General features: G+C 42.1%; 1 protein-coding gene across 1 annotated transcript in view; it reads right to left on the reverse strand.

Annotated features, from left to right (window-relative positions):
- The window catches only part of LOC128695245 (alpha-mannosidase 2C1-like), a 157,103-nt gene that overhangs the window by 121,647 nt on the left and 8,858 nt on the right, over positions 1–26,598 (reverse strand). The window contains exon 2 of the mRNA XM_070095363.1: positions 6,946–7,095. Coding sequence (XP_069951464.1) covers positions 6,946–7,084 — 139 coding nt within the window. The 5' untranslated portion in view covers positions 7,085–7,095. The remainder of the gene's footprint in view (positions 1–6,945; positions 7,096–26,598) is intronic.

Below are 26,598 nucleotides of genomic sequence, written 5' to 3' on the forward strand. Positions count from 1 at the left end.
CATGCCACTCTCACATTTATTCATTATTCCATTCGCGTTTGTGTACCAAACCTTCAACTTCTTTTCTATAACTGTGGTCTGGGGAGAAATGTGGGTTAGGGGGAGCAGGTGCCCTGGTGGGGGCCTATAGGGAGTTGCTGTGGGGGTGGGGTCTGTGGTGTGAGGCAGAAAGCCTATGGGGGGCTTCAGTGGGGGGGGGGTTGTGGTGAGGAGGATAGAGAGAGGGCCTATGGGGGGTTACAGTAGGGGTGGGGGTTGTGGTGAGGGGCATGGGAATAGAGGGTACAGTGGGTTGCTGTGGGTTACTGTGTGGGTGGGGGTTTGTGTTGAGGGAGATTGAGGAAGAGGGTACATTGTGTGGGTTTCTGTGGGGGTGGGGTTTGAGCTGAGGGGGATGTGTGGGTTACTGTGGGTTTCTGTGTGGGTGGGGTTTGTGCTGAGGGGGATGGGGGCAGAGGGTACAGTGAGTGGGTTTTTGGTTAGGTTGTTTGATTACTTTGGGATTACCATGGTTGGGCTCCTTCTGTGGGTGGTACTGGATGGGGTTGTGTTTGTTCTTCCATCTGGGCCTGATTTTCCCTGCTCCCCACCTTCCTTGTCTCCCATTCATCCTTGCAATGTTGTACCCTCTGTTTCAGTATCATCCTTTCTTCTTGTGTTCTGTCTCAGTCAGGGTACACACTCCGGAACTCCAGTTTGTCCCTTAGGCGTGCTTTCTCCTGCAGGATCCTGTTTTGAGCTGACTCTGACTAGAAAATCACTTTGACTGGACGCTTCTTTCCGCTCGCAAACCACCCAATTTTCCAAAAATTTGTCAGCTGGGTCATGTCGTCCTCTCCTATTGCTTTCATGATGCTTTCAATCATTTTTTTCCTCCTGTTTCCTTGCCTCACAAGTTTCCCCATCTACTTCTTGGAGCCCATAGACAAAAACTGCCCTCCCCCTTTCGTCCTCCCACTGTACTTCCCTGAGCATTCTCCGATAGGAATTAATTCCTGCCATTGACGCGTTGCTTCCTATTGTCTCTTCCCTATCTGGTGTCCCTGTGCTTATCTGTTCCTGGGCACAGCAGTTGTCTGTCAGAGCCTCAGTGTATAGCCTAGCTCCTTTGTTGTTTTTGGTCCCCTCATTAGTTCCAGCTGTTCTCCCAGCCTTTTCCAGGCCCCACTTGGGTCCGATAGAGTCATCGCATACAGTATATCTCCTTTATTCCCTACTGTCCCTTCATCAGTGACTGATGTAGCAATTCTTGGTGTCGTGGCTGTACTGTCCTTTGGTTCTTTAGGCTGTTTCAAGCTTTTTAGTTCTTCTACTAAGCTCTGTATCTTAGCTTTAGCTGCTGTAATTTGAAATTCCGATTTCCTGCTCTCCTCAGCTATTTTCTCTTCCATTTTCTTGCCGAGCTCTTCCAGCCTCTTCCCCCACTCCTCCTCTCTTCTTGTGAGCTCTGTCTCCTAATCTTATTTCCAAGGTCCACCCCTTGCTTCATCTACCAGTCCTCTGGTTCTCCGTTCTGGTTTTTGATGTCCCATGTTTTTTTCCACAGAAGGAAGAGCTTATGCCAAGAGTGCATGTGTGGAGGGGGGTGTTTGTTGTGGGGAGGAAGGGGGTGTTTGTTGTGGGAAGGGAGGGGGGAGGGGGCAGGGAGGGGAAGAGAAATAGTGAGTGGGAAAGGGGACAACAGCAGAGAGAAGAGAGATTGGGGGAAGGCTAGGGGGGGACAGGGAGAAAAGCAATAGGGGGGAGGGGAGTAGGAGTAGAGAGGATAAGAAGGAAGATGAAGGAGAGAAAGAGAGATAGTGTGTGTGTGTGAGTGAGTGTGTGTGAGTGAGTGTGTGAGTGAGAGTGTGGGTGGGAAGGTGCCCTGGTGGGGGGCCTATAGGGAGTTGCTGTGGGGGTGGGGGTCTGTGGTGTGGGGCAGAAAGCCTATGGGGGATTTCAGTTGGGGTGGGGGATGTGGTGAGAGGATAGGGGAGAGGGCCAATGGGGGGTTACAGTGGGGGTGGGGGATGCAGTGAGGAGGATAGGGGAGAAAGCCTATGGGGGGTTACACTGGGGGTGGGGGTTGTAGTGAGGGGGATGGGAATGGAGGGTACAGTGTGTGGGTTGTTGTGGGTTACTGTGGGGGTGGGGTTTGTGTTGAGGGGGATTGGGGAAGAAGGTACATTGTGTGGGTTTCTGTGGGGGTGGGGTTTGAGCTGAGGGGGATGTGTGGGTTACTGTGGGTTTCTGTGTGGGTGGGGTCTGTGCTGAGGGGGATGGGGGCAGAGGGTACAGTGAGTGGGTTTTTGGTTAGGTTGTTTGATTACTTTGGGATTGCCATGGTTGGGTTCCTTCTGTGGGTGGTACTTGAGGGGATTGTGTTTGTTCTTCCACCTGGGCCTGATTTTCCCTGCTCCCCACCTTCCTTGCCTCCCATTCCTTCTTGTGACATTGCACCCTCTCTTTCAGTATCATCCTCTCTTCTTGTGTTCTGTCTCGGTCAAGGTACACACTCCGGAATTGTTGATGAGAGTGTGAGATAGGGTGTGAGAGAGAGAGAGGGGGGGAAGGGAGTGTGAGAGTGGTTGAGAGTGTGTGGGAGCATGTGAGTTAGGTAGGATCAGCCTTGAGAGTGCTTTTAGGCCTAGGAGGCGAGGGGAGAGGGAGGAGGAGAAGGAAGAGGAGGTGAAGGGGGAGATGGAGGAAGGGGGAGGAGGTATAGGAGGAGAAGCAGGAGAAGGGAGAGATAGTGGAATGGGAGAGAGGGAGAGAGAGAAAGTGGAATAGGAGAGAGGGAGAGTGAGAGAGAAGAGATAAAAGGAGAGAGAGGGAGAGAGTGTGAGTGAGAGAGTGTGGGTGTGAGTGTGGGTGAGAGAGTGGGATAGGAGAGAGAGAGATAGTGTGAGTGAGAGAGTGTGTGGGTAGGTAAGTGTGGGGTAGTGTTGATGAGTGTGTGAGGGAGGGAGTGAGAAAGTGTGAGTGTGTGGGTATGGGCAAGTGTGAGAGAGAGTGCAGGTGTGAGTGTGAGAGTGTGTGAGTAAGAGAGAGAGAGAGAGAGAGAGAGAGAGAGAGAGAGAGAGAGAGAGAGAGAGAGAGAGAGAGAGAGAGAGAGAGAGAGAGAGAGAGAGAGAGGAGGTGGAAGGGAGTGTGTGTGTGAGAGTGGTTGAGAGTGTGTGAGAGCATGTGAGTTGGGTAGGATTAGCCTTTAGAGTGCCTGTAGGCCTAATAGGCGAGGGGAGAGGGAGGAGGAGAAGGAAGAGGATGTGAAAGGGAAGATGGAGGAGGGGAAGATATAGGAGGAGGGGAAGATATAGGAGGAGGGGGGAGATATAGGAGGAGGAGGAGCAGGAGGAGGGAGGGCTAGTGGAATAGGACAGAGGGAGAAAGTGGAATAAGAGAGATGGAGAGAGAGAGAAAGAGAGAGGTAGAAGAGATAAAAGGAGAGAGTGAGTGTATGTGAGTGTGGGTGAGACTGTGGGTGAGAGGGTGTTGGAGAGGGTATGTGAGATGTATCCATTAGGGTAGGGATTACAAGTGTTTGTGTGTGAGAATTTATGGCCCTCTTACATTCACACATGTGAGCATGTATGCATGTACGTATGTGTGTGTGTGTTACTGTCCTTCCACCCGAGCCGAGGAGCGAGGGGAGAGGGAGGAGGAGAGGGAAGGATAGGTCTCGCATGCTGCTATGTACTATGCCCATGCCTGTGCACCTACTCGTGTATACCTGGAGCTGAATAAACATCTGTGCACCTACTCATGCATACCTGGAGTTATACTTACTGAATAAACAGTGTTAGTGTTAATTGTCTGACCTTACTGCCTGCCCATGCACTACAGTGCCTGTGGTCACCACACTCAATCCCCTCACCAATTCTACTCCTCTGTTAAGTGCTTAGTGCCCTAAGTATGATATTCAGCTCTCCAGGGCAGGATTAATGATCCTCAGCTATCAGTAATCCAGGGCCAGTTCCCGCATTGCAACCACAAAAAAGGCTATAGGTTATGTTTGGCAGGCCCACATCTGCTCCGCTCATGCGCTGTAAGATGCTTCCTGTTTTGGTTCCTCTTCTATTTTTTTCTTCACTGTATTCACTAACTCCTCTATCACTATGCACTATACACTGGATTCACTAACTCAACCATTCTTATCTCTTATCTCCCTGGCTTGGGTCACACTTATTCTGCTTATTGGGATGTGGTAATGTCACCTACACTAGGCCTATGGCCATTCCTTCCCCCCCCCTCTCTCTTTCTCTCTCTTTCTCTCTCTCTCTCTCTCTCTCTCTCTCTCTCTCTCTCTCTCTCTCTCTCTCTCTCTCTCTCTCTCTCTCTCTCTCTCTCTCGGCACTGATTCAAATTGTTTTCATGTATCTGTGTCCTTCACCTCCCTTTTCTGATTGGGACAGATCGTGTATCACTTCTCAGGTTGTTCACGGACACTGTCAACTTTCAACTACCCTGGCAGTGGCTTTGATGGGCCAATAACTACTAAAGATTCACAAGCGACAATGAACTGTTGCTCCTACACGCGTGTGTGATCTGAGTGTATTGTCTTTGATACTGTTATATTCCATATCTGATCATCATTATTAGTGACGATAAGGTCGAGTGTATTTTGAAGTCTTGTTGGCTCTACTATTTTCTGGCTTAAAGTGAATTTGTTGCAGAGATTTAATAGCTCGTGTGTGTGTGTGTGTGTGTGTGTGTGTGTGTGTGTGTGTGTGTGTGTGTGTGTGTGTGTGTGTGTGTGTGTGTGTGTGTGTGTGTGTGTGTGTGTGTGTGTGTGTGTGTGTGTGTGTGTGTGTGTGTGTGTGTGTGTGTGTGTGTGTGTGTGTGTGTGTGTGTGTGTGTGTGTGTGAATTTTCATCTGAGCTGCCTCCTGGGGTGATCTCTGCTAAAATATGATTTGCTACATTCCTCCATTTTAGGTGTCTTAAGTTGAAATTACCCAGCAGCAACATGTTTAGGGCATTCAGACCAATGACCCCTTGTTGCCTGTGTGTTTTTTTTTTTTTTTGTCACATCTGTATACCTTATACCCTGAGATCCATATTTCATTGTCAAAGTGATCCTTTATGTGGGTCTCTGTGAAAGCCACAAATATTGCATTTGATTCTGTGAACAGTCTACTGATGAAAGGTATTTTGTTGTTTGTTGATGGCCTTAGATCTTGTATATCTGCAAAGATAAATGTTGTCATATTGATGGTATATAGGGGGACTTTGTTTGCTGGCACTAGTATCTGTTATTCCGAAGTGGAGGCCACTGACTGTGCCCCCACTCCTGTAGTGATCCGAGGTGGTGTACTATTTCTGTCATGGATCTATAACTTTCTAACAAATAGAACACAGTAAAAGTAAAGTCAAAGTAAAGTCAGAGGCGGCTATGGTGAAAAGCTCAGTTCCAATACTCACTCCCATCCTTATCCTATCCTCATCTTCATATCCGAAATAGAGAAGGATGTAAGTCACAGCACCGTGTCCTCCTTTGCTGATGAAACCAGAATTTACTAAGTAAATTTATTCAGGTATACACAAATACAGTTACATAGATTATTATACATAGCAGCATATGTGTAGAGAACCTGGGATAACCCAAAAAAGTCAGACAGAGTGGCATATTTCCACTGAGGACACTGCAGATCCCCAAGCAGTCATTAACCAAGTCTTTGAATGTGACTTAGAAAAAGATATGAAGTACAATGAAGACAAATTTCAATGTACTCCGTATTGGAAAACTCAGAAATAAAAACTGTATCGGAGTATAAAACAAATTCCATTCACACAATAAGGCGAAAAATTAATGTGAAGGACCTGGGAGTGATAATGTCGGTGAATCTCACTTTCAAAGATAACGACAATATATCTACCATATCTGTTAAAAAAATGATAGGATGGATAATGAGAACCTTCAAAACTAGGGATGCCAAGCCAATGATGATTCTTTTCAAATTGGTTTTTCTCTCTTGGCTGGAATATTGATGTACATTAACAGTCCCTTTCAAGGCAGACGAAATTACAGACCAGGAGAATATACAGAGAATTTTCACTGCATGTATAAGTACCATAAAGCACCTAAATTACTGGGAACTGTTGAAGTCACTTGACATGTACTCCCTGGAATGGAGGCGAGAAAGATATATGATAGTATACACTTGGAAAATCCTACAAGAACTACTCCCAAATCTGCACACGAAAATCACTCCCTACAAAAAAAAATTCAGCAGGTGGCATAACACCCCCCCCCCCCAAAAGAAAAGCTGGGGGTGCCATAACTACACTAAGAGATTACACAATAAGTGTTAGGGGACCAAGACTGTTCAACTGCCTCCCAGCATACATAAGGGAGATTACAAATAGACCCCTGGCTGGTCAGTATCAGACCAGCTGGGCTGTTTCATAAGTCAGTTTATGTGCAGGCACAGTAACAGCCTGGTTGATTAGGCCTGATCCACTGCAAGGCTTGGTCATGGACTGGGTCGCGGGGGCATTGACCCCTGGAACACCCTTCAGGTATACTCAATGGGAGCTGATACTGCTGTTCAAAACTGCAAATATCTGCACCCTTCCTTCAGAGTGCAGGCACTGTACTTCCCACCTCCAGGACTCAAGTCCAGCTAACTGGATCCTTTCATACACGTTACCTTGCTCACACTCGAACAGCACATTGTTATAAAAACAACTTTCCACTAGTTACTCCTATCAAATACGCTCACACACACTGGATGTCTAAGTCCTTTGCATACAAAACATCTTCCCCCCCCCTAACCTTCCAAGGATGGCCCCTACCCCACCTTCCCTCCACTACGTGCTGATTCATATGCCCTTCAAGTCATGCTCTTTTGTTCCATCCTTTCTAAATGTCTGAACCACCTCAACAACCCCTCTCCTAATCTCTAAGCTACAAATTCTCGGTATAATATTCACAGGGAATGCATAGTTTGGTCATGTGTAGACTTACCTACTGAGCGGGTGTCAGGGTAGAGTCGGTCAATGAGGTTGACTTGTCTGAAGCGAGTGGCAGTGTAGTAATTGTAGACGCGAGGCAATGTTGTGTTCACATCCTTGTGGATGCTTGCTTGCACCCCTGGGTCACTCATCTTCCTTGACTCTACCATAAACATCTTATTGTATTGTGGTATTTGTTAATTTTTGAATAATCATTTGTCCAATAAGCCAAGTGTCTATCGACTCTTGGCTTACTGGACAAAAAAAAAAAAATAAAAATACACACACACACACACACAGTGGAACCTCAGTTTACGAATATAATCCATTCCGTGACCTCGTTCGTATCCCGATTTGTTCATATGCTGAGTCAATTTTCCTCATTTAACTGAAATAGCATTAATCTGTTCCAGCAGAATTCCTGCTCTTAGGAGGCACGACAAAATACTTCATTGTGATGCTTATAACAACTCTACAGCTTATTTATATAAGAACATAAGAAAGGAGGAACAATGAGCAGGCCTGTTAACCCATACTAGGCAGGTCCTTTACAATCCATCCCACTAACAAAACATTTGCCCAACCCAATTTCCAATGCCACCCGAGAAATAAGCTCTGATAACACTATCCACTCTCATATTTATTTATTCATTTATTTATATATTTGAACATGATACACTGAAGTACAAAAAAATACAGTGGTTAAGTTTAACATGACAAAGACCTTTGTATGCAGAGCATTATGGGCAGGCTTAAAATTAACTTAAGATTAACTAAGCAATGATATATTCAGTGGTAAACATTATTGTAAACAGATAACAATTAAGCACAAATGAGCATTTCAAAAACAGGTCATATGGTCATTTACTCTGTTGCTGTGCATTCAGTAGAATGGAGTATTCTGTTAGGTAATGTAATTAAAAATAACAATTAATTGGGTCACAGGTTAAACATTTATGAGATACAATTATTCAGTATTTATTTAGTTGTGGGTGAGTAAGTGATTTTTAAGTAGAGACTTGAATTTATAAACCAACAGTGTTTCTTTTATATTCACAGGTAATGAATTCCAGATTTTTGGGCCTTTATGCGCACTGAGTTTTTGCATAGTGTGAGATGGACACGAGGAACATCAAAGAGTGATCTGTGCCTTGTGTTATGGTCATGTGTTCTGTTGGGGTTGGTAAGGAGACGTTTGAAGGGAGGGTTTATATCCAAGTTAAGTGTTCTATGTATGTAGTAGGTACAATAATAAGTATGGATGTTTTGTATGGTGAGTAGGTTTAGAGTTTTGAATACTGGTGGAGTGTGCTGCCCATAGTGGGAATTTGTTATCATTCTGACTGCAGCCTTTTGTTGGGTAATTAATGGTCTGAGATGGTTTATTGTTGTTGAGCCCCATGCACAAATTCCATAGGTGAGATAGGGGTAAATAAGTGAGTGATATAGGGCCAGGAGGGCTGACTGTGGAGTATAGTACCGTATGCCTACAGTCTTGGAAATTTTCTTGGAAACTTGTTGTATGTGTTTGAAATTTGAGTCTATTATCAAGGTGGATTCCTAAGAATTTTCCCTCTGTGAGCTTTGTGATAGGTGATCCGTCTACCATTAAGTTAAGAGGGACATCTGTAGCTCTGTTACCAAACTGAATGAAGTAGGTTTAGTCAATGTTGAGAGTAAGTTTGTTAGTCCTCATCCAGGTAGACATTTTCTGTAATTCGGTATTCACAGTATTGGCTAGCATGACTGGGCTTGGGTGAGAGAAGACGTATGTAGTGTCATCTGCAAATAGTATGTTTGAGTAGTTGCGATGCATCTGGTAGGTCATTTACGTAAATGAGAAAGAGATGAGGGCCAAGGACACTTCCCTGTGGGACACCAACTGTAATTGGCTGAGCAGAAGAGTTTGCTCCATTTGTGTACACATATTGGCTTCTGTTGCTGAGGTAAGACTTTAGGTAGTTGAGGGAGTGCCCTCTTATACCATAGTGCGACAATTTTATGTGGAGCAAACCATGGTCAACTGTATCAAAAGCTTTACGTAAACCAATGAAGATCCCCAGTGGGACTTCTTTTTTCTCTATTGCTGTATAAATATGTTCTAGCATGAAGAAGGGGTGTTAATGTTGCAGTTTAAAAACTGTAGTGTAAAGCACCCTTCTGGCAAGACAGTGATGGAGTGAATGATGGTGAAAGTTTTTCTTTTTCGGGCCACCCTGCCTTGGTGGGAATCGGCCAGTGTGATAATAATAATAATGTGGAAGCACCTAAAGTCAGTTCCTGATCATCCGGGCTGTGGCTCGTACATTGGTTTGCGTGCAGCCAGCAGCAACAGCCTGGTTGATCAGGCTCTGATCCACCAGGAGGCCTGGTCACAGACCGGGCCGCGGGGGCGTTGACCCCCGGAACTCTCTCCAGGTAAACTTCAGGTAGTTAAAGATAGTTATGTTGTTGTTGGCTCTGAGAAGTGCCTTTGATTGTTCTGCTGTGTAGTAATTACAGTAACTGTTTGATTCATTTAAGTCATTAAATAAGAGGTTGGTATCAGGATCAATGCTTGTAATCATAAGATTTGTAGTGAGTCTATAGTTAGAGTTGAGTATAAGACAAAGTAAATATTCTAAAGCTATAAAATATAACCTGAATTATTTTAACAAATGTAAAAATATGAGCTAAGGTAGTTTTTTTAAGCTAAAATAAAGGAGACAATATAAAAGGGACTAAAGTAATTTGTGGTGAGCAAATAAAGTGATGATCAAATAAAGGAGCTTGGGAATATAATTGTAGGTAGTTCTTTAAAGGTAGTTCTTTAAAGTTAAAATAAAGGAGACAATATAAAAGGGACTAATATAAGTTGTGGTGAACAATAAAGTGGTAATCACATAAATGAGTTTTGGAATATAATGGCAAAATAGTGAACTTATTACACTTTAGCACCTGAGAATAGCACCTTGATTATTTTAACAATTGCGAATATATGAACTAAGGTAGTTATATAAAGCTAAAATAAAGGAGAAAATATATAAGGGACTAAATTAAGTAATGGTAAACAAAGTTAAATGGACAGATAGTCACTATGATATAATATTGATTTGGGAGTAAGATCTGATTTGTAATATATAATAAGTTGAGCAATTAATTGCACAATAAAAAGTAAAAAAATATGAGATAGTAGGTACTAGCTAACAAAAGATAGTTTTGGGACACTCACAATAATGTAATTGGAATATACACTAATTGCACACACAATATAAAAGGGACTAAAAATGTAGTGGTAAACAAAATTAAATGGACAGGTAGCAACCATGAGTAAGATTTGACTTGCAACACAAAATTGTGAGCAATTAATAGCAATTAAAAAGAAGTAAAAAGTATTTGAGGTAGCTGGTATTAGCTAGTAAAAGAAAAAAATAATAATGCACAATAATGTAATAGTAACGTACACTATATGCACCACATGTATATACGTGTTAGGGACACTTATCTAATCTGTTACAGAAATGTCAGCTTTTCTAAGGAAGGTAGAGAAATCATGTTCATTTGAGATGGTATATTGTTGTCCTGTTGATGTTTTCCTTACTAGTATTTTCCCATCACGAGTGAAACACTGATGTATTTTTGTTTTCTCAACCTAAACAGAAGGTTTTGACGTTTTCTCGTTAGACACTCCATTTTTCATTGTAATATGCAAGTCCCACTCAAATCCAACCCCTCTCACTCATGTATTGATCCAACCTATATAAGAGCATAAGAACATAAGAATGGAGGAACACTGCAGAAGGCCTACTGGCCCATGCAAGGCAGGTCCTTATCAAAACGACCTCTACCCAAAGCTACCCAAGAATTAACTCCTGTTGATAAATTAGACACATATGCAACTCCTGGGTATCTTTATTGAGGAAACGCTTCACCACACTGTGGCTTCATCACAATTCATCTAATTTCACCATCACTCAAAGAATGCACAACAGTTGCATCATTGTCAGTGTTCAGCATTTCGATGTCAGCTTCCAGTAACTCCATTAGCACACAGTCAAGATGAGTAAATAGAATTGTCAATGCTTACTGCTTGGGTACATTTATTCTGTTAGTGCGTTGGATCTGTGAAGGACCTGCCTAGTATGGTCCAACAGGCCTACTGCAGTGTTCCTCCTTTCTAATGTTATTATGTACCCACGACACCAATCATACCCATCCCCTCCCACTTATATATTTGTCCAATCTCTTTTTAAAGCTACTCAAGGTTCTATCGAAGCCAGAACCTTGGGTAGTTTCAAATTTAGGTTGGATAAATACAGTGGACCCCCGCATACCGTTGGCACCACATAACGTTAAATCCGCATACCGATACATTTTATCGCTAAGATTTTGCCTCGCATACCGCTAAAAAACCCGCTCAACGCTATTCGTCCGAGACGCGTCTAATGTGCGGCCTGAGCCAGCCTCACATGATCTGCCGGTGGCATTGTTTACCAGCCAGCCTCCGCGGTAACATCCAAGCATACAATCGGAACATTTCGTATTATTACAGAGTTTTTGTTGATTTTATCTGCAAAATAAGTGACCATGGGCCCCAAGAAAGCTTCTAGTGCCAAACCTACAGGAATAAGGGTGAGAATTACTATAGAGATGAAGAAAGAGATCATTGATAAGTATGAAAGTGGAGTGCGTGTCTCCGAGCTGGCCAGGTTGTATAGTAAACCCCAATCAACCATCGCTACTATTGTGTCCAACAAAACGGCAATCAAGGAAGCTGTTCTTGCCAAAGGTTCAACTGTGTTTTCGAAACAGAGATCGCAAGTGATGGAAGATGTTGAGAGACTCTTATTGGTGTGGATAAATGAAAAACAGGTAGCAGGAGATAGCATCTCTCAAGTGATCATAAGTGAAAAGGCTAGGAAGTTGCATCAGGATTTAATTAAAAAAATGCCTGCAACTAGTGATGATGTGAGTGAATTTAAGGCCAGCAAAGGTTGGTTTGGGAGATTTAAGAAGCGTAGTGGCATACATAGTGTGATAAGGCATGGTGAGGCTGCCAGTTCGGACCACAAAGCAGCTGAAAAATATGTGCAGGAATTCAAGGAGTACATAGACAGTGAAGGACTGAAACCTGAACAAGTGTTTAATTGTGACGAAACAGGCCTGTTTTGGAAGAAAATGCCAAGCAGGACCTACATTACTCAGGAGGAAAAGGCACTCCCAGGACATAAGCCTATGAAAGACAGGCTTACTCTGTTGATGTGTTCCAATGCTAGTGGTGATTGCAAAGTGAAGCCTTTATTAGTGTATCACTCAGGAACTCCCAGAGCGTTCAGGCAAAAGAATATTCTCAAGGCTAATTTCTGTGTGCTGTGGAGGGCAAACACTAAGGCATGGGTCACTAGGGACTTTTTCTATGACTGGTTACACCAAGCATTTGCCCCCAATGTGAAAGATTACCTAACTGAAAAGAAATTAGACCTTAAGTGCCTCCTGGTGTTAGACAATGCCCCTGGTCATCCTACAGACATGGCAGAGCGACTTTATGGGGACATGAGCTTCATTAAGGTGAAGTTTTTGCCTCCTAATACCACTCCTCTCCTGCAGCCCATGGACCAGCAGATTATTGCAAACTTCAAAAAACTGTACACAAAAGCTGTTTCAATGGTGCTTTGTAGTGACCTCAGAAACTCAATTGACTCTAAGAGAGTTTTGGAGAGATCACTTTAATATCCTCAATTGTGTAAACCTTATAGGTAAGGCTTGGGAGGGAGTGACTAAGAGGACCTTGAACTCTGCTTGGAAGAAACTGTGGCCAGAATGTGTAGACCAAAGGGATTTTGAAGGGTTTGAGGCTAACCCTGAGAATCCTATGCCAGTTGAGGAATCAATTGTGGCATTGGGGAAGTCCTTGGGGTTGGAGGTTAGTGGGGATTATGTGGAAGAGTTGGTGGAGGAGGACAATGAAGAACTAACCACTGATGAGCTGCTAGATCAACTTCAACAGCAAGAGGCCAGACCTAAGGAAACTGGTTCGGAGGAGGGGAGAGAGAAATTGAAGAAGTTACTTACTTCAAAGATTAAGGAAATGTGTGCAATGTGGCTTAAAGTGCAAATCTTTTTTGATGACAATCACCCTAACACAGCTATTGCAAGCCGTGCTGGTGACTATTACACTGACACTGTTGTGAAACACTTTAGGAAAGTCATAAAGGAACGAGAGGTACAGGCCACTATGGACAGATATGTTGTGCGACAGAAGTCCAGTGACTCTGAAGCTGGTCCTAGTGGCATTAAAAGAAGAAGGGAAGTAACCCCAGAAAAGGACTTGACACCTCAAGTCTTAATGGAAGGGGATTCCCCTTCTAAACACTAAGACTCTCTCCTCCTCCCATCCCATCAATCATCACCAGATCTTCAATAAAGGTAAGTGTCATGTAACTGTGCATGTCTTTTTCAGTTTGTGTGTATTAAAACTAATATTTCATGTGGTAAAAAAAATTTTTTTCATACTTTGGGGTGTCTTGCACAGATTAATTTGATTTCCATTATTTCTTATGGGGAAAATTCATTCGCATAACGATAATTTCGCATAACAGTGAGCTCTCAGGAACGGATTAATATTGTTATGCGGGGGTCCACTGTACACGAGTGAGAGGGGTTGGATTTGAATGGGGTTTACACGTGGGTAAATAGGATTATTAATTAAAGCTTATTGCTTGGGTAGTGTTTATTCTTTCATTATGCTGGATTTGTGAATCAATCCATCAATCAAGTTTATTCTCTATAAGGATTACAATGCAGGGTTTACAGATTTTGGTTATTGTGTGGTTTACATGTAGTAAAATAATAATTACAGTGGGGGACCACTAGGACACCTAGCATGGCTAGGCATTTCGGGCAAACTTAGAGTAATTCTTAACCCTAAATTATTACAAATTATGGAGTAAGTTGACTAAATACTAAGTGACTAAATACTAGTTTGTGAGTTTAGCAATGTGAATGCTTTTGTTTTGGCACAATACATAGTTTCTACATTAGAGTATCACAGGCAAACTTATGACTAGTTAGGAATCATTATTTTAAGATTAAGATTCGTATTTCTGTGCTTATAGTCAAATGGGTGAGTGAGTGAGTGAAAGTGTGAACCAGCAGGTGGTTTGAAGGACCTGCCAAGTATGGGCCAACAGGCCTACCACAGTGTTCCTCCTAGTTATACTCTAATTCTTGTAAACAACTTATATAGCACCTTAGTGCAATTTCTTGAGTCTTGTGCCTTTTTTATATCATTAGATTAAACTCAGTTGAACTATAGCTCATTCTAGCTCAATACATAGTCAATACCAAATTCATTATATTAGACCATAGTGCAATTACTAGTGAGAGTCTGGTGCTATTTTTAATTTGTATTTTTATATTATTAGATTAAACCTAGTTGTACTATAGCTCATTCTAGCTCAATACATAGACTATACCAAAGTCACTATATTAGACCTTAGTGCAATTACAAGTGAGAGTCTTGTGCTATTTTTAATTTGTTTAGTTTATACCTAGTTGTACTTTAGCTCATTCCAGCACAACACATAGACAACATCAACTTCATTATGTGCATTAGTGACTATACTCTATATGACCAAAATGCTTTAGCTATATACAGTGGACCCCCGCATAGCGACCTTAATCCGTGCAAGAGGGCTGGCTGTTATGCGAAATGTTCGCTATGCGAATGAATTTTCCCCATAAGAAATAATGGAAATCAAATTAATCCGTGCAAGACACCCAAAAGTTTGAAAAAAAAATTTTTACCACATGAAATATACATTTTCCTACACACAAAGAGAAGGATACATGCACAATAGTAGAGTAGTACATGCACAATATATATTGTGCATGTACTACTCTACTAAATGAAGAATAAATGACACTTACCTTTATTGAAGATGCAGCAATGACTGATGAGACACTGTGTCCTGGGAGTGCCTTTTCCTCCTGAGTACTGTAGGTCCTGTTTGGTATTTTCTTCCAGAACAGGCCTTATCACACTGTGTATGTCACTACGATTCTTAAATCTCTCAAACCAACCTTTGCTGGCTCTAAATTCACCAATATGAGCACTAGTTCCAGGCATTTTCCCTGTTCACCTGGGTGTTAGTCGACTGGTGTGGGTTGCATCCTGGGAGACAAGATTAAGGACCCCAATGGAAATAAGTTAGACAGTCTTCGATGACACTGACATTTTTGGGCTATCCTGGGTGGCAAATCCTCTGGGGTTAATTGTTTCTTGGTATTCTCAATAAGCCACACCAACAACGGTGCTACAGCAGCAGCAGCAGCAGCTGACGATGTTACAGCAGCAGCAGACAATGCTACAGCAGCAGCAGCAGCAGACGATGCTACAGCAGCAACAGACGATGCTACAGCAGCAGCAGACGATGCTACAGCAGCAACTGACGATGTTACAGCAGCAGCAGACAATGCTACAGCAGCAGCAGCAGCAGACGATGCTACAGCAGCAACTGACGATGTTACAGCAGCAGCAGACGATGCTACAGCAGCAGCAGCAGCAGACGATGCTACAGCAGCAGCAGCAGCTGACGGTGGAACAGCAGCAACAGACGATGCTACAGCAGCAGCAGCAGCAGACGATGCTACAGCAGCAACAGACGATGCTACAGCAGCAGCAGACGATGCTACAGCAGCAACTGACGATGTTACAGCAGCAGCAGACGATGCTACAGCAGCAGCAGCAGCTGACGGTGGAACAGCAGCAACAGACGATGCTACAGCAGCAGCAGATGATGCTACAGCAGCAGCAGACGGTACTACAGCAGCAGGAGCAGCTGACGGTGGTACAGCAGCAGCAGCTGACAGTGCAGCAGCAGCTGACGGTGATACAGCAGCAGCAGCAGCTGTACCACCAATAGTAGCGATGGTTGATTGGGGTTTATTATACAACCTGGCCAGCTCGGAGACATGCACTCCACTTTCGTACTTATCAATGATCTTTTTCTTCATCTCCATAGTAATTCTCACCCTTATTGCTGTAGGGTTGGCACTAGAAGCTTTCTTGGGGCCCATGGTCACTTATTTTCCAGAAAAAAATCACCAAAAACACTGTAATAATACAAAATGTTCCGATTGTATGCTTGGATGTTACCGCGGAGGCTGGCTGGTAAACAATGCCACCCGCGGAACATGTGAGCGTGGCTCAGGCCGCACATTGGACGCGTCTCGGACGAAGGCCGCTGAGCGGGTTTTTGTCCACTATGCGGGGCAAAATTTTAGCGATCAAAGCGTCCGCTATGCGGATTGTCCGCTATGCAAGGCGTCCGTTATGCGGGGGTCCACTGTACTTGTCCAAACTTCCCACCACTACAGATATCAGTACTAAAACTCAGCACACAACTCAGGATATAAATAGCCATAATTTAAACCTAGAAGATGATTGATCACGTTGACCCTGATCTAAACCTCCATAATCTGACACCCAATCAAAACCTATTGGAAAGTAACTGCCTTTATTACACAGCATCACAAGCCAGCATTATCCAAAACAATGCTAAAAGTCTATCAGTACTTAAATACAACATCAGGTCCTTAAGCAAACACTATGATGACCTCCTGGCACTCCTTGAATCACTAAAGACACCCTTCTCCTGCATTATTCTTACTGAGACCTGGCTTAAGCAGGACACAATAGATATCTACCCTCTACCAGGAAACACAGCAATTCACAACTGCAGACCAAACCAAGTTGGGGGTGGTATTGCAATCTATTACTCTAACCAATTATCTTGTATTAGCACCACTTACTTCAGTGATGAATATGGGGAATATATTTTTGCTAATTTTACTGTAAAAAACCTTAAGACGCCTATAACAATTGGTGCCATTTACCGGATACCTCAGACAAACATCCCAAATTTCAGTGAGAAATTAAGGCACTAATAACAAACAGACAAATGAATAAGCACCACCTTCTCTTAGCTGGAGACTTCAATATCAACCTTGGCCTACCAGATGATCAGCCTGTAACTGATTTCATCAACAATATGAACAACACACTTCTCATACCAACAATAACTAAACCAACCAGGCTCACTGAGACAAGTGCAACCATAATAGACCACATATGGACCAATATACTAGCCCCCCTTAAATCAGGGATAATCACAGATAGCACTACAGACCACTACCCTACCTTCCTCTTAACAAACATTAGTAAACCACCACCTGAATACAACAAAGTTTCATTTAGACTCCATGATGAGGCCTCAATAAGGAAGTTCACAGCTGACCTAGAGACTGTTGACTGGCCTACAGAATTCTCCAAGGCCAATGGTATTGATGACTGGACAGACATTTTTCTTAACAAACTACTTAGACTATACAACAAACATTGTCCTATAAAAACGAAACAGATCACAAACAAACGGCTTGGTTGCCCATGGCTAACCAGCACCATTCTGAAATCCACTGATAAGAAACACCAATATGAAAAGCAATATAGACAGGGCTTAATACACAAAGATATTCTTAAACACTATTCATCAGTTCTCACCAAAGTAATAAAGAAAGCCAAACAACTATACTACTCCAGTAGATTCACTGACACAAGAAGAGATACAAAAAGACCTGGAAAACACTCTCTCAGATTCTAGGGACCCACAAACTGAAAAAAAACAAGAATATTGTCCTAACTAAACCTAATGAAACACTACTGCATCCCACTGACACAGCTAACAAGATAAACGACCTCTTCTCAACCATAGGATCTAATCTCGCCAATAAAATCCCACGTACCAATGCCCATGCCGGGGACTACCTAGATGGGAATTTCCCAAATTCCTTCCATCTTGCTCCAACTGAGCCCAAGGAAGTCACCGAGATTATAAAGTCACTTAAAAATAACTCAGGGAATCTGTCTCATGTCCCACCATTATTGTACAAGCGAGCAGCCCATGTCCTTTCGCATGCTATTTCATTACTTTTTAACAAGTCACTAGAAACTAGCGCCTTCCCGAAACTACTCAAGACAGCAAGGGTTACACCAATACATAAAGGTGGTGACCCTACAGATTTAAACAACTATAGGCCAATATCAAATTTACCATTGCTATCCAAAATCTTTGAGAAACTCATACACAGGAGACTATATTCATTTATAACGGCACAAAACATACTCAACCCCTGCCAGTTTGGATTCAGGAAAAATAAAAGCACTAATGATGCAATCATAAAAATGCTAGATCGGCTTTACACAGCATTGGAAAATAAGGAATATCCACTAGGAATTTTTATTGACCTAAGAAAAGCTTTTGACACAGTAGACCATGGCATCCTACTCCACAAACTTGACCATTATGGTATAAGAGGCCATGCGCTTGCATATTTCAAATCTTACCTTACTAATAGGTATCAGTATGTCACCATTAAAGACACAGCATCAACAACACGGCCACTTGATACTGGAGTTCCGCAGGGAATTGTCCTTGGTCCCCTGCTCTTCCTCATATACATCAATGATCTTCCAAACGTATCTCAACACCTGAACCCCATTCTCTTTGCTGACGACACGACTTATGTCATCTCTCACCCTAATCTTGCCACCCTCAACACCATTGTTATCAAGGAGCTGATCAAAATATCGACTTGGATGACAGCCAATAAACTTACGCTTAACACTGACAAAACCTACTACATTATGTTTGGTAGCAGAGCAGGAGTTGCGCAAATTAACATTAAGATCGACAACACTCTAATTGCTAGACATAATGAGGGCAAATTCCTAGGCCTATACCTCGACAACAACCTGAATTTCAGCACCCATATCCAACACATAACCAAAAAAGTATCCAAAACAGTTGTGATCCTCTCCAAGATACGATACTACGTGCCACAAAGTGCCCTTCTCACACTGTACCACTCATTTATCCATACCTCACCTATGCTATTTGTGCTTGGGGATCAACTGCAGCAACACACCTAAAGCCAATAATAATGCTGATGGATGTGTCTATAAGATTCCTTGTAAAATTTGCGATAAAGTTTATTACGGTCAAACTGGTAAAAATCTCGAACTAAGATTAAAACAACATAAATATAGCATTAGAACTGGACAAGATTCCAATGCTCTATTTATTCATGTAAGAGATTTTAACCATCCAACTGATTTTCAAAAAGTTGAGAAAGTAGTATCAAGCAAGTCCATGGTCGACAGGAATATAATTGAATCTTGTTTCATAAAAAGCAGTTTTGACAATAATATGAATATTTCCTTTGGTTTATATAAATTAGATCCATTTATAATTAATAGAATTTGGGAAGAATTTAATAATACACTGGACAAATAAATAGCTTGGGGGTGAGTTTTGCAAAGGACCTATCCAAGTTGGCTCGCCGCGCGTCACGTGTTTAACCGTTGTGGGATCTGATAGTGAGGTGCTGGCCGACCCCTTATATAGCTTCCTTGGATGCTTCACTTTCATAGTTCCTTGATAATGTGAGTAGTCACGAAAGCGCTTGGAATTTCTCTATTCTTTCAGAGTGGTTGTTTTGCATGCATGCATGCATATATATATATATATATATATATATATATATATATATATATATATATATATATATATATATATATATATATATATATATATATATATATATATATATATATATATATATATCATGCCTAGTAGGTAAAATTGGGCAATTAGCAAGAACTCGCTTAAAATTAAGTCCCTTCTAAAATTTTGTCTTCTACGTTTAAAGACATATTTTTTCATTAACCCTTTGAGGGTTTTCGTCGTACTAGTACGTCTTACGCGTAGGGGTTTTTGACGTACTAGTACTCATAAATTCTAGCGACCTCAAATCTAGTGGGAGAAAGCTGGTAGGCCTTCATATGAAAGAATGGGTCTATGTGGTCAGTGTGCACAGTCTAAAAAAAATCCTGCAGCACACAGTGCATAATGAGAAAAAAAAAACTTTTTCCATTTTTTTTTAATAAATCAGCGACTTTGCAGTGTATTTTCGTATGGTATTTATTGTTGTATTCTAGTTTTCTTGGTCTCATTTTATAGAATGGAAGACATATTACTGAAATTGAGATGATTTTGACTGGTTTTACAATGAAAGGTGCCTTGAAATTGAGCTCAAAGTAGCAGAAATGTTCGATTTTTACCAAACTTCAAAAGTAAACAAATCGTGCCAAGCGTGCAATACACGTCAACTGGTAAGTCTAATATTCTTTCACAAGTGCACCAATAATATTTATACCATTTTTTACACTAATGCAGTAGTCTGCATAACAGTAAATCTTATATTTTTTTGTGAGAATAAAAATTCAAAGTGGAAAGCAAAAGAATATAAGAGGGGCCTTGAGACGTGACTAATGACTAGAGGAAATGTCATTTTAGTGCCAGGAATGTCTTTCTTGTTTATTCTGGACCCTATTCCGAAATTGGCATCTTTTGAAATTTGTGTGAAATTGGCAAAATTGCTAAATTCTGACCACTGTACTGGATAGTTGAATTTATAAATGGGTGGTTTCTTGCACCCATTCGATAGAAAAAATGGAGTTCTAGCGAAATATTCATGTTTTTTGTCGACTAGTACAGTGAAATTGGCCGAAAATGGGGCTCAAAGTGGGCAAAATCGCCGATCCGTAAACATCGCCGAGACCGCTAACTTTGCGAGAGCATAATTCCGTAAGTTTTCTATCAAATTTCAAACTTTTGGTGTCGTTATGATCGGGAAAAGATTCTCTATCTTTTCATAAGAGAAAATAATTTTTTTTTTTTTTAAATTTGGCCGACCCTGAGAACGAGTTTCGGAGAGGGCCTGTCGACCCTCAAAGGGTTAATGTTAATGTAAAAATTTATAATTTTGCACCAAAAGAATCTTAGAAAACTCACCTAACCTTATCATAACAAGTGCAATTTATTTTAGCCTTATCCAACTAAATATATTTTAGATACGTTTACAATAATTTAATAATAAACAAAAGCAATGAAATACGTATATTATTTCCGTTAGGTTCAGAATGATTTCTGTGAAATTATTGCATAAACAAATTTTCGCTTGTCTTATATGGCAAGATGAACATTGCCATTTATGCCAAGATCGCAAGTTTTACATATTCGGCACGACATTACATGTATGTATGTATGTATGTATGTGTGTATATATATATATATATATATATATATATATATATATATATATATATATATATATATATATATATATATATATATATATATATATATATATATACAGTGGACCCCCGGTTAACGATATTTTTTCACTCCAGAAGTATGTTCAGGTGCCAGTACTGACCGAATTTGTTCCCATAAGAAATATTGTGAAGTAGATTAGTCCATTTCAGACCCCCAAACATACACATACAAACGCACTTACATAAATACACTTACATAATTGGTCACATTCGGAGGTAATCGTTATGCGGGGGTCCACTGTATATATATATATATATATATATATATATATATATATATATATATATATATATATATATATATATATATATATATATATATATATATGCATCTCTTAAATCTTCTGTACCATATTATGTAATAAAATATACCTATTGGTAAAAAAGAATGAAAAGATGGGGTGGTAGGGAAAGTGAAATATTCAGACGGCTTCAGGAAGAAATCAAAATATTCTTCCTTGAAGCCTTTTTTATCCACTAAATATACACAGACTTTGCAAAAGCCTTCGACAAGTGTAACCATGCCGTAATAGCGCACAAAATGCGTGCTAAAGGAATAACAGGAAAAGTTGGTAGATGGATCTATAATTTCCTCACAAACAGAACACAAATAGAAGTAGTAAACGGAGTAAAGTCTGAGTCGGCTATGGTGAAAAGCTCTGTTCCGCAAGGCACAGTACTCGCTCCCATCTTGTTTCTCAACCTCATATCTGACAGACAGGGATGCAAGCCACAGCACCGTGTCTTCCTTTGCAGATGACACCCGAAACTGCATGACAGTGTCTTCCACTGCAGACACTGCAAGGCTCCAGGCGGACATCAACTAAATCTTTCAATGGACTGCAGAAAACAATAAGAAGTTCAACGATGAGAAATTTCAATTACTGCAATATGATAAATGTGAGGAAATTAAAACTTCATCAGAATATAAAACAAATTCCAGCCACACAATAGAGCGAAAAACTAACGTCAAAGACCTGGGAGTGATCATGTCAGAGGATCTCACCTTCAAGGACCATAACATTGTATCAATAGCATCTGCTAGAAAATTGACAGGATGGATAATGAGAACCTTTAAAACTAAGGATGCCAAGCCCATGATGACACTCTTCAGGTTGCTTGTTCTATCTAGGCTGGAATATTGCTGCACACTCACAGCACCTTTCAAGACAGGTGAAATTGCTGACCTAGAAAATGTACAGAGAACCTTCACGGCGCGCATAACTGAGATAAAACACCTCAATTACTGGGAGCGCTTGAAGTTCCTGAACCTGTATTCCCTGGAATGCAGGTGGGAGAGATACGTTATTATATACAACTGGAAAATCCTACAGGGACTAATACCAAACTTACATACGAAAATCACTCCCTATGAAAGCAAAAGACTCAGCAGATGATGCAGCATCCCCCCAATGAAAAGCAGGGGTGTCACTAGCACATTAAGAGACAACACAATAAGTGTGAGAGGCCTAAGACTGTTCAACTGCCTCCCAGCACACATATGGGGGATTACCAATAAACCCCTGGCTGTCTTCAAGCAGGCACTGGATGAGCACCTAAAGTCGGTACCTGACCAGCCGGGCTGTGGGTCGTATGTTGGATTGCGTGCAGCCAGCAATAACAGCCTGGCTGATCAGACCCTGATCCACCGTGACGCCTGGTCACAGACCGGGCTGTGGGGGCGTTGACCCCCGGAACTCTCTCCAGATAATGTTATTACTGTTCATTCTGTTGAACAGCAGTTTAGTGCCAAAGGAGGTAGCGTATGTAGCAAAGATACGGCCATGGACTAGTTTGGCTTTAATTGGAATGGAGCGAGTACACAACAGGCACAGTGAGGGAATGACTGATAGCCAGTCCACGGAGGGGAGCAGTTGAACCCGAGAGGGTAGGCTGTTAAGTGAGAGAGAGTGGGCCCAGCGTCCCACTGACCTAGGCAGGCCTAGAGAGGCCAGCACCGGAGTGCCGCGGAATATGAAACTAGGAGATAGAAATGGCTCTCTACATTTGCTCAGCCACGCACCTCATGTCGTCCTGATGTGACAATACTGGTGGGCCCGATGGTGTGAAAGAATTACTTACAATAGCTACCCCAGGGAAGGACTGGCTTTCGCTCACTCGTAAATCAAAAATGGACATAAAATGCAACAAGCAAAAAAAACTCTCCCATCCTGTGTGAAGAGAAAAACTGGCGAGCCTGCACAGCTTTATTGAGGACAGAGCCAAGAGACATCAGCACTGGAACTAAAATCTTCTATATACAGATTGTCTGCAGGGCTGAACATCAGGCTTGACTACTCATCCACGAATGCTGTTGCACCCTCACATCTGTAAACAATGACTGCCGGTAGCATTTCCTAAGGTGTGACATACGACTCAAAGGGCGGCACTGCCCTGATCTTAATACAGGGTTTAAAAGAGACACTGATTGCACATACCTACAATAACACTATTTCCATGGAATTCATTATATTCTGGGTACCCTTCTAAAATTATTTACATATTTACATGATGTTGTCCACCCTGACTCCGTTATCAACTAACTATACAATGTGTGTGCATTTATACCCATTTCTGCAAGCAGACAATTAGCAAAGCTAGCGTAGGAGTCAGACAAGTCAGTAAGTACATCAATGTCACAGAAATGTACTGTTGTCCTGGGTCTCTGGCAATAAGTAAGAAGCCTTACTGGGCTGTCATCAGTAACAGTAGTAGTGGGTGAAGAAGTAGACGGGTTGTCCCTAGCATGAGTCTGATTGTGGCTTTGCAATGCACACGACTCCAGCTCTGCTTTGGCTTGCACATGGTCCATATACTTCATGTGGTCAAGGTGGGCTTCTTTGATAGTTCCAGTAGCAATCTCCCTCACCTCGAACTTATTGCCACAGAGCTGTGAGAGGACACAGTAAGGACCAACGAATTTGGGAACAAGTTTATGCATACCTGGGGTCTGCGCCGGGTTGAGCAACATAACTTTGCAACCTGGTTCCACTTTGCTTTCCTTGGCGAGTGCATTGCGATCAGACGTGAACCTATCAGTAGCTTTCATAAGGCTCTCTCATACCCGCTGGAAAACAAGCTATGTGGTCCGCATCTTAACTACACTGGGGTTATCAGTGTCGTAAGTAGGTCGAGGCGGAGCAAACAGAATTTCGTACGGTAAGCGCTTGTCATAGCCATACAAAGCAAAATGAGGTGTCTCACCGATCGAGCTGTTGAGGGAAGAGTTAAATGTACACTGAACATCCGGGATAGCCTCATCCCATGTAGTACAACTTGGTTACCCTGAGCACCTCCAGGACTTTGCGATTTGTACGTTCAGCAAGGCCATTACTCTCAGGGTGGCATGGAGCTACTGGCGCTTGGTGAATGTTAAATCTGGAGCAAAGATCCTGCATTATGGCATTTATGAACTCAGACCCATTGTCCAACAGAAGGACACATGGGCAGGTATGATGGAGAGCAACACGCTCACGGAAAGCATTTGCAACAGTCTCGGCAGTTTTGTCAGGAATGGGTACTAATTCACTGTACCGCGTCAAGTTATCTACCATTACAAGCAGGTGCTTATTTCCCTTCTCTGAGGTCAAGAAGTTCATCAACAGTTCAACAGAAGTTCTCTCCCAGGGTTCCTTTGTAATGGGATACTTTAGAATGGGATTAGGACCTGTAATGGTACCCTTGTGCTGTAGACAAACAACACACTGGTGTACGTGCTTGGCAATATCCGCTGCCAACTTAGGCCAGAAATATTTCATTCGTGACTGTCTGATGTTGTGGTCCTTCCTGGGGTGCACTGCACCTGGGACGTGGATCAACCTGAGAGTAGATGGTACCAAGGACTCCGGTATCACCAGTTGGTACATGGTTCTGCCGGGGTCCACCAGCTGTGCAACACGGCACAGTACTCCTTGGTTGACCACCAAATCCTTCAGTGGAATGGGAGACTTGACATGTAAGTCAACGTCCTCCTTGGTCAGGGAACGAAGGACTGGTGACCACACAGGGTCCTGCCGTTGGGCTCTCTCAAGATCCTCAACAGAAAATGAGTTGTCAACGCTCATGAATGCTATACGCCTTGACAGGGTATCAGCTACAATATTTTGCTTACACGGGACATAGCAAATTTCGAGGTTGTAGTCGCTGAACGTGAGGGACCACCAAGCATGCTTTCCCGAGAGGTTCTTATTAGCAAAAAGGGCCAATAAAGGTTGATGATCCATGAAAATCTTGAAAGGGTAATGGTAGATGATATCCCAAAAATGACTCAAGGCCCATACAATGGCTAAAGCTTCTAGCTGTGTCACTGAGTAATTGACTTCCACGTTAGTAAGGACACAGCTAGCATAGGCAATAGGCTGTTGCTTACCATTAGATTCCTGTGACAAGACTGCACCAATGCTAACTTTGCTGGCATCTGTCATCAAGGTAAATGCCTTGGTGAAATCGGGGAATCTAAGGACTGGGGCTGATGTTAACTTGTTCTTAAGGGTAACAAAAGCTCATTCTTGATCACACGTCCACTCAAAAGGGGCGTCCTTCTTGAGTAAGTGTGTCATGGGTGCAGTGATGGTGGATAAACTGGCGATGAAGGTGCGGTAGAAACCTACCAGGCCTATGAAGGAACGGACTGCATCTGCCGTCATAGGTCTAGAGAATTTCTGCACGGACGAGATTTTAGACTCGTCTGTCTTCATGCCATTCCAAGTCACTACATGACCCAGAAATTTTATTTCCTTCTGGAGGAACTGACATTTGGAGAGCTTTGACTGTCGCAACCCCCAATCCTGAGGTGTCTCCTGGTGTCGCAAAATTTAAAAAAAAAAAAAAAAAAATTTTTCTTATGAAATGATAGAGAATCTTTTCCCGATTGTAATGACACCAAAAAAACGAAATTTGATGGAAAACTGACGGAATTATGCTCTCGCGAAGTTAGCGACCTCGGCGCTGTTTACAAATCGGCGATTTCGCCCACTTTGAGCCCTATTTTCGGCTAATTCCTTTGTTCCAGTCGACCAAACTCATAGCTATTTCTTTAGAACTCCATTTTTTCTATCGATTGAGTACAAGAAACTGCCCATTTACCGATTTCAACTACCTAATAATGTGGTCAGAAATTTGCAATTTGGCCAATTTCACGAAAACTAAAAAACATGACAATTTCGAAATAAGGTCCAGAATGAACAATGCAGACATTCCTGGCTCTAAAATAACATTTTCTTTGCTCATCAGTCATGTCTCCAGGCCCCTCTGATATTACTCTTGCTTTCTATTTTGAATTTTTATTCAAACAAAAAATAGAAGACTTACTATTATGCAGACTACTGCAATACTGCAATAATTGTAAAAATAACATCAACCCATTCATGACTGCATATTAGAATGGCTAGTTGGACATTTATTGGACAATGGCATCATTTGTTTACTTTTGAACATTGGCAAAAATCAAAC

The sequence above is a fragment of the Cherax quadricarinatus genome, chromosome 50 (assembly GCF_038502225.1).
Source record: "Cherax quadricarinatus isolate ZL_2023a chromosome 50, ASM3850222v1, whole genome shotgun sequence".
Classification (NCBI taxonomy): Eukaryota; Metazoa; Arthropoda; class Malacostraca; order Decapoda; family Parastacidae; genus Cherax; species Cherax quadricarinatus.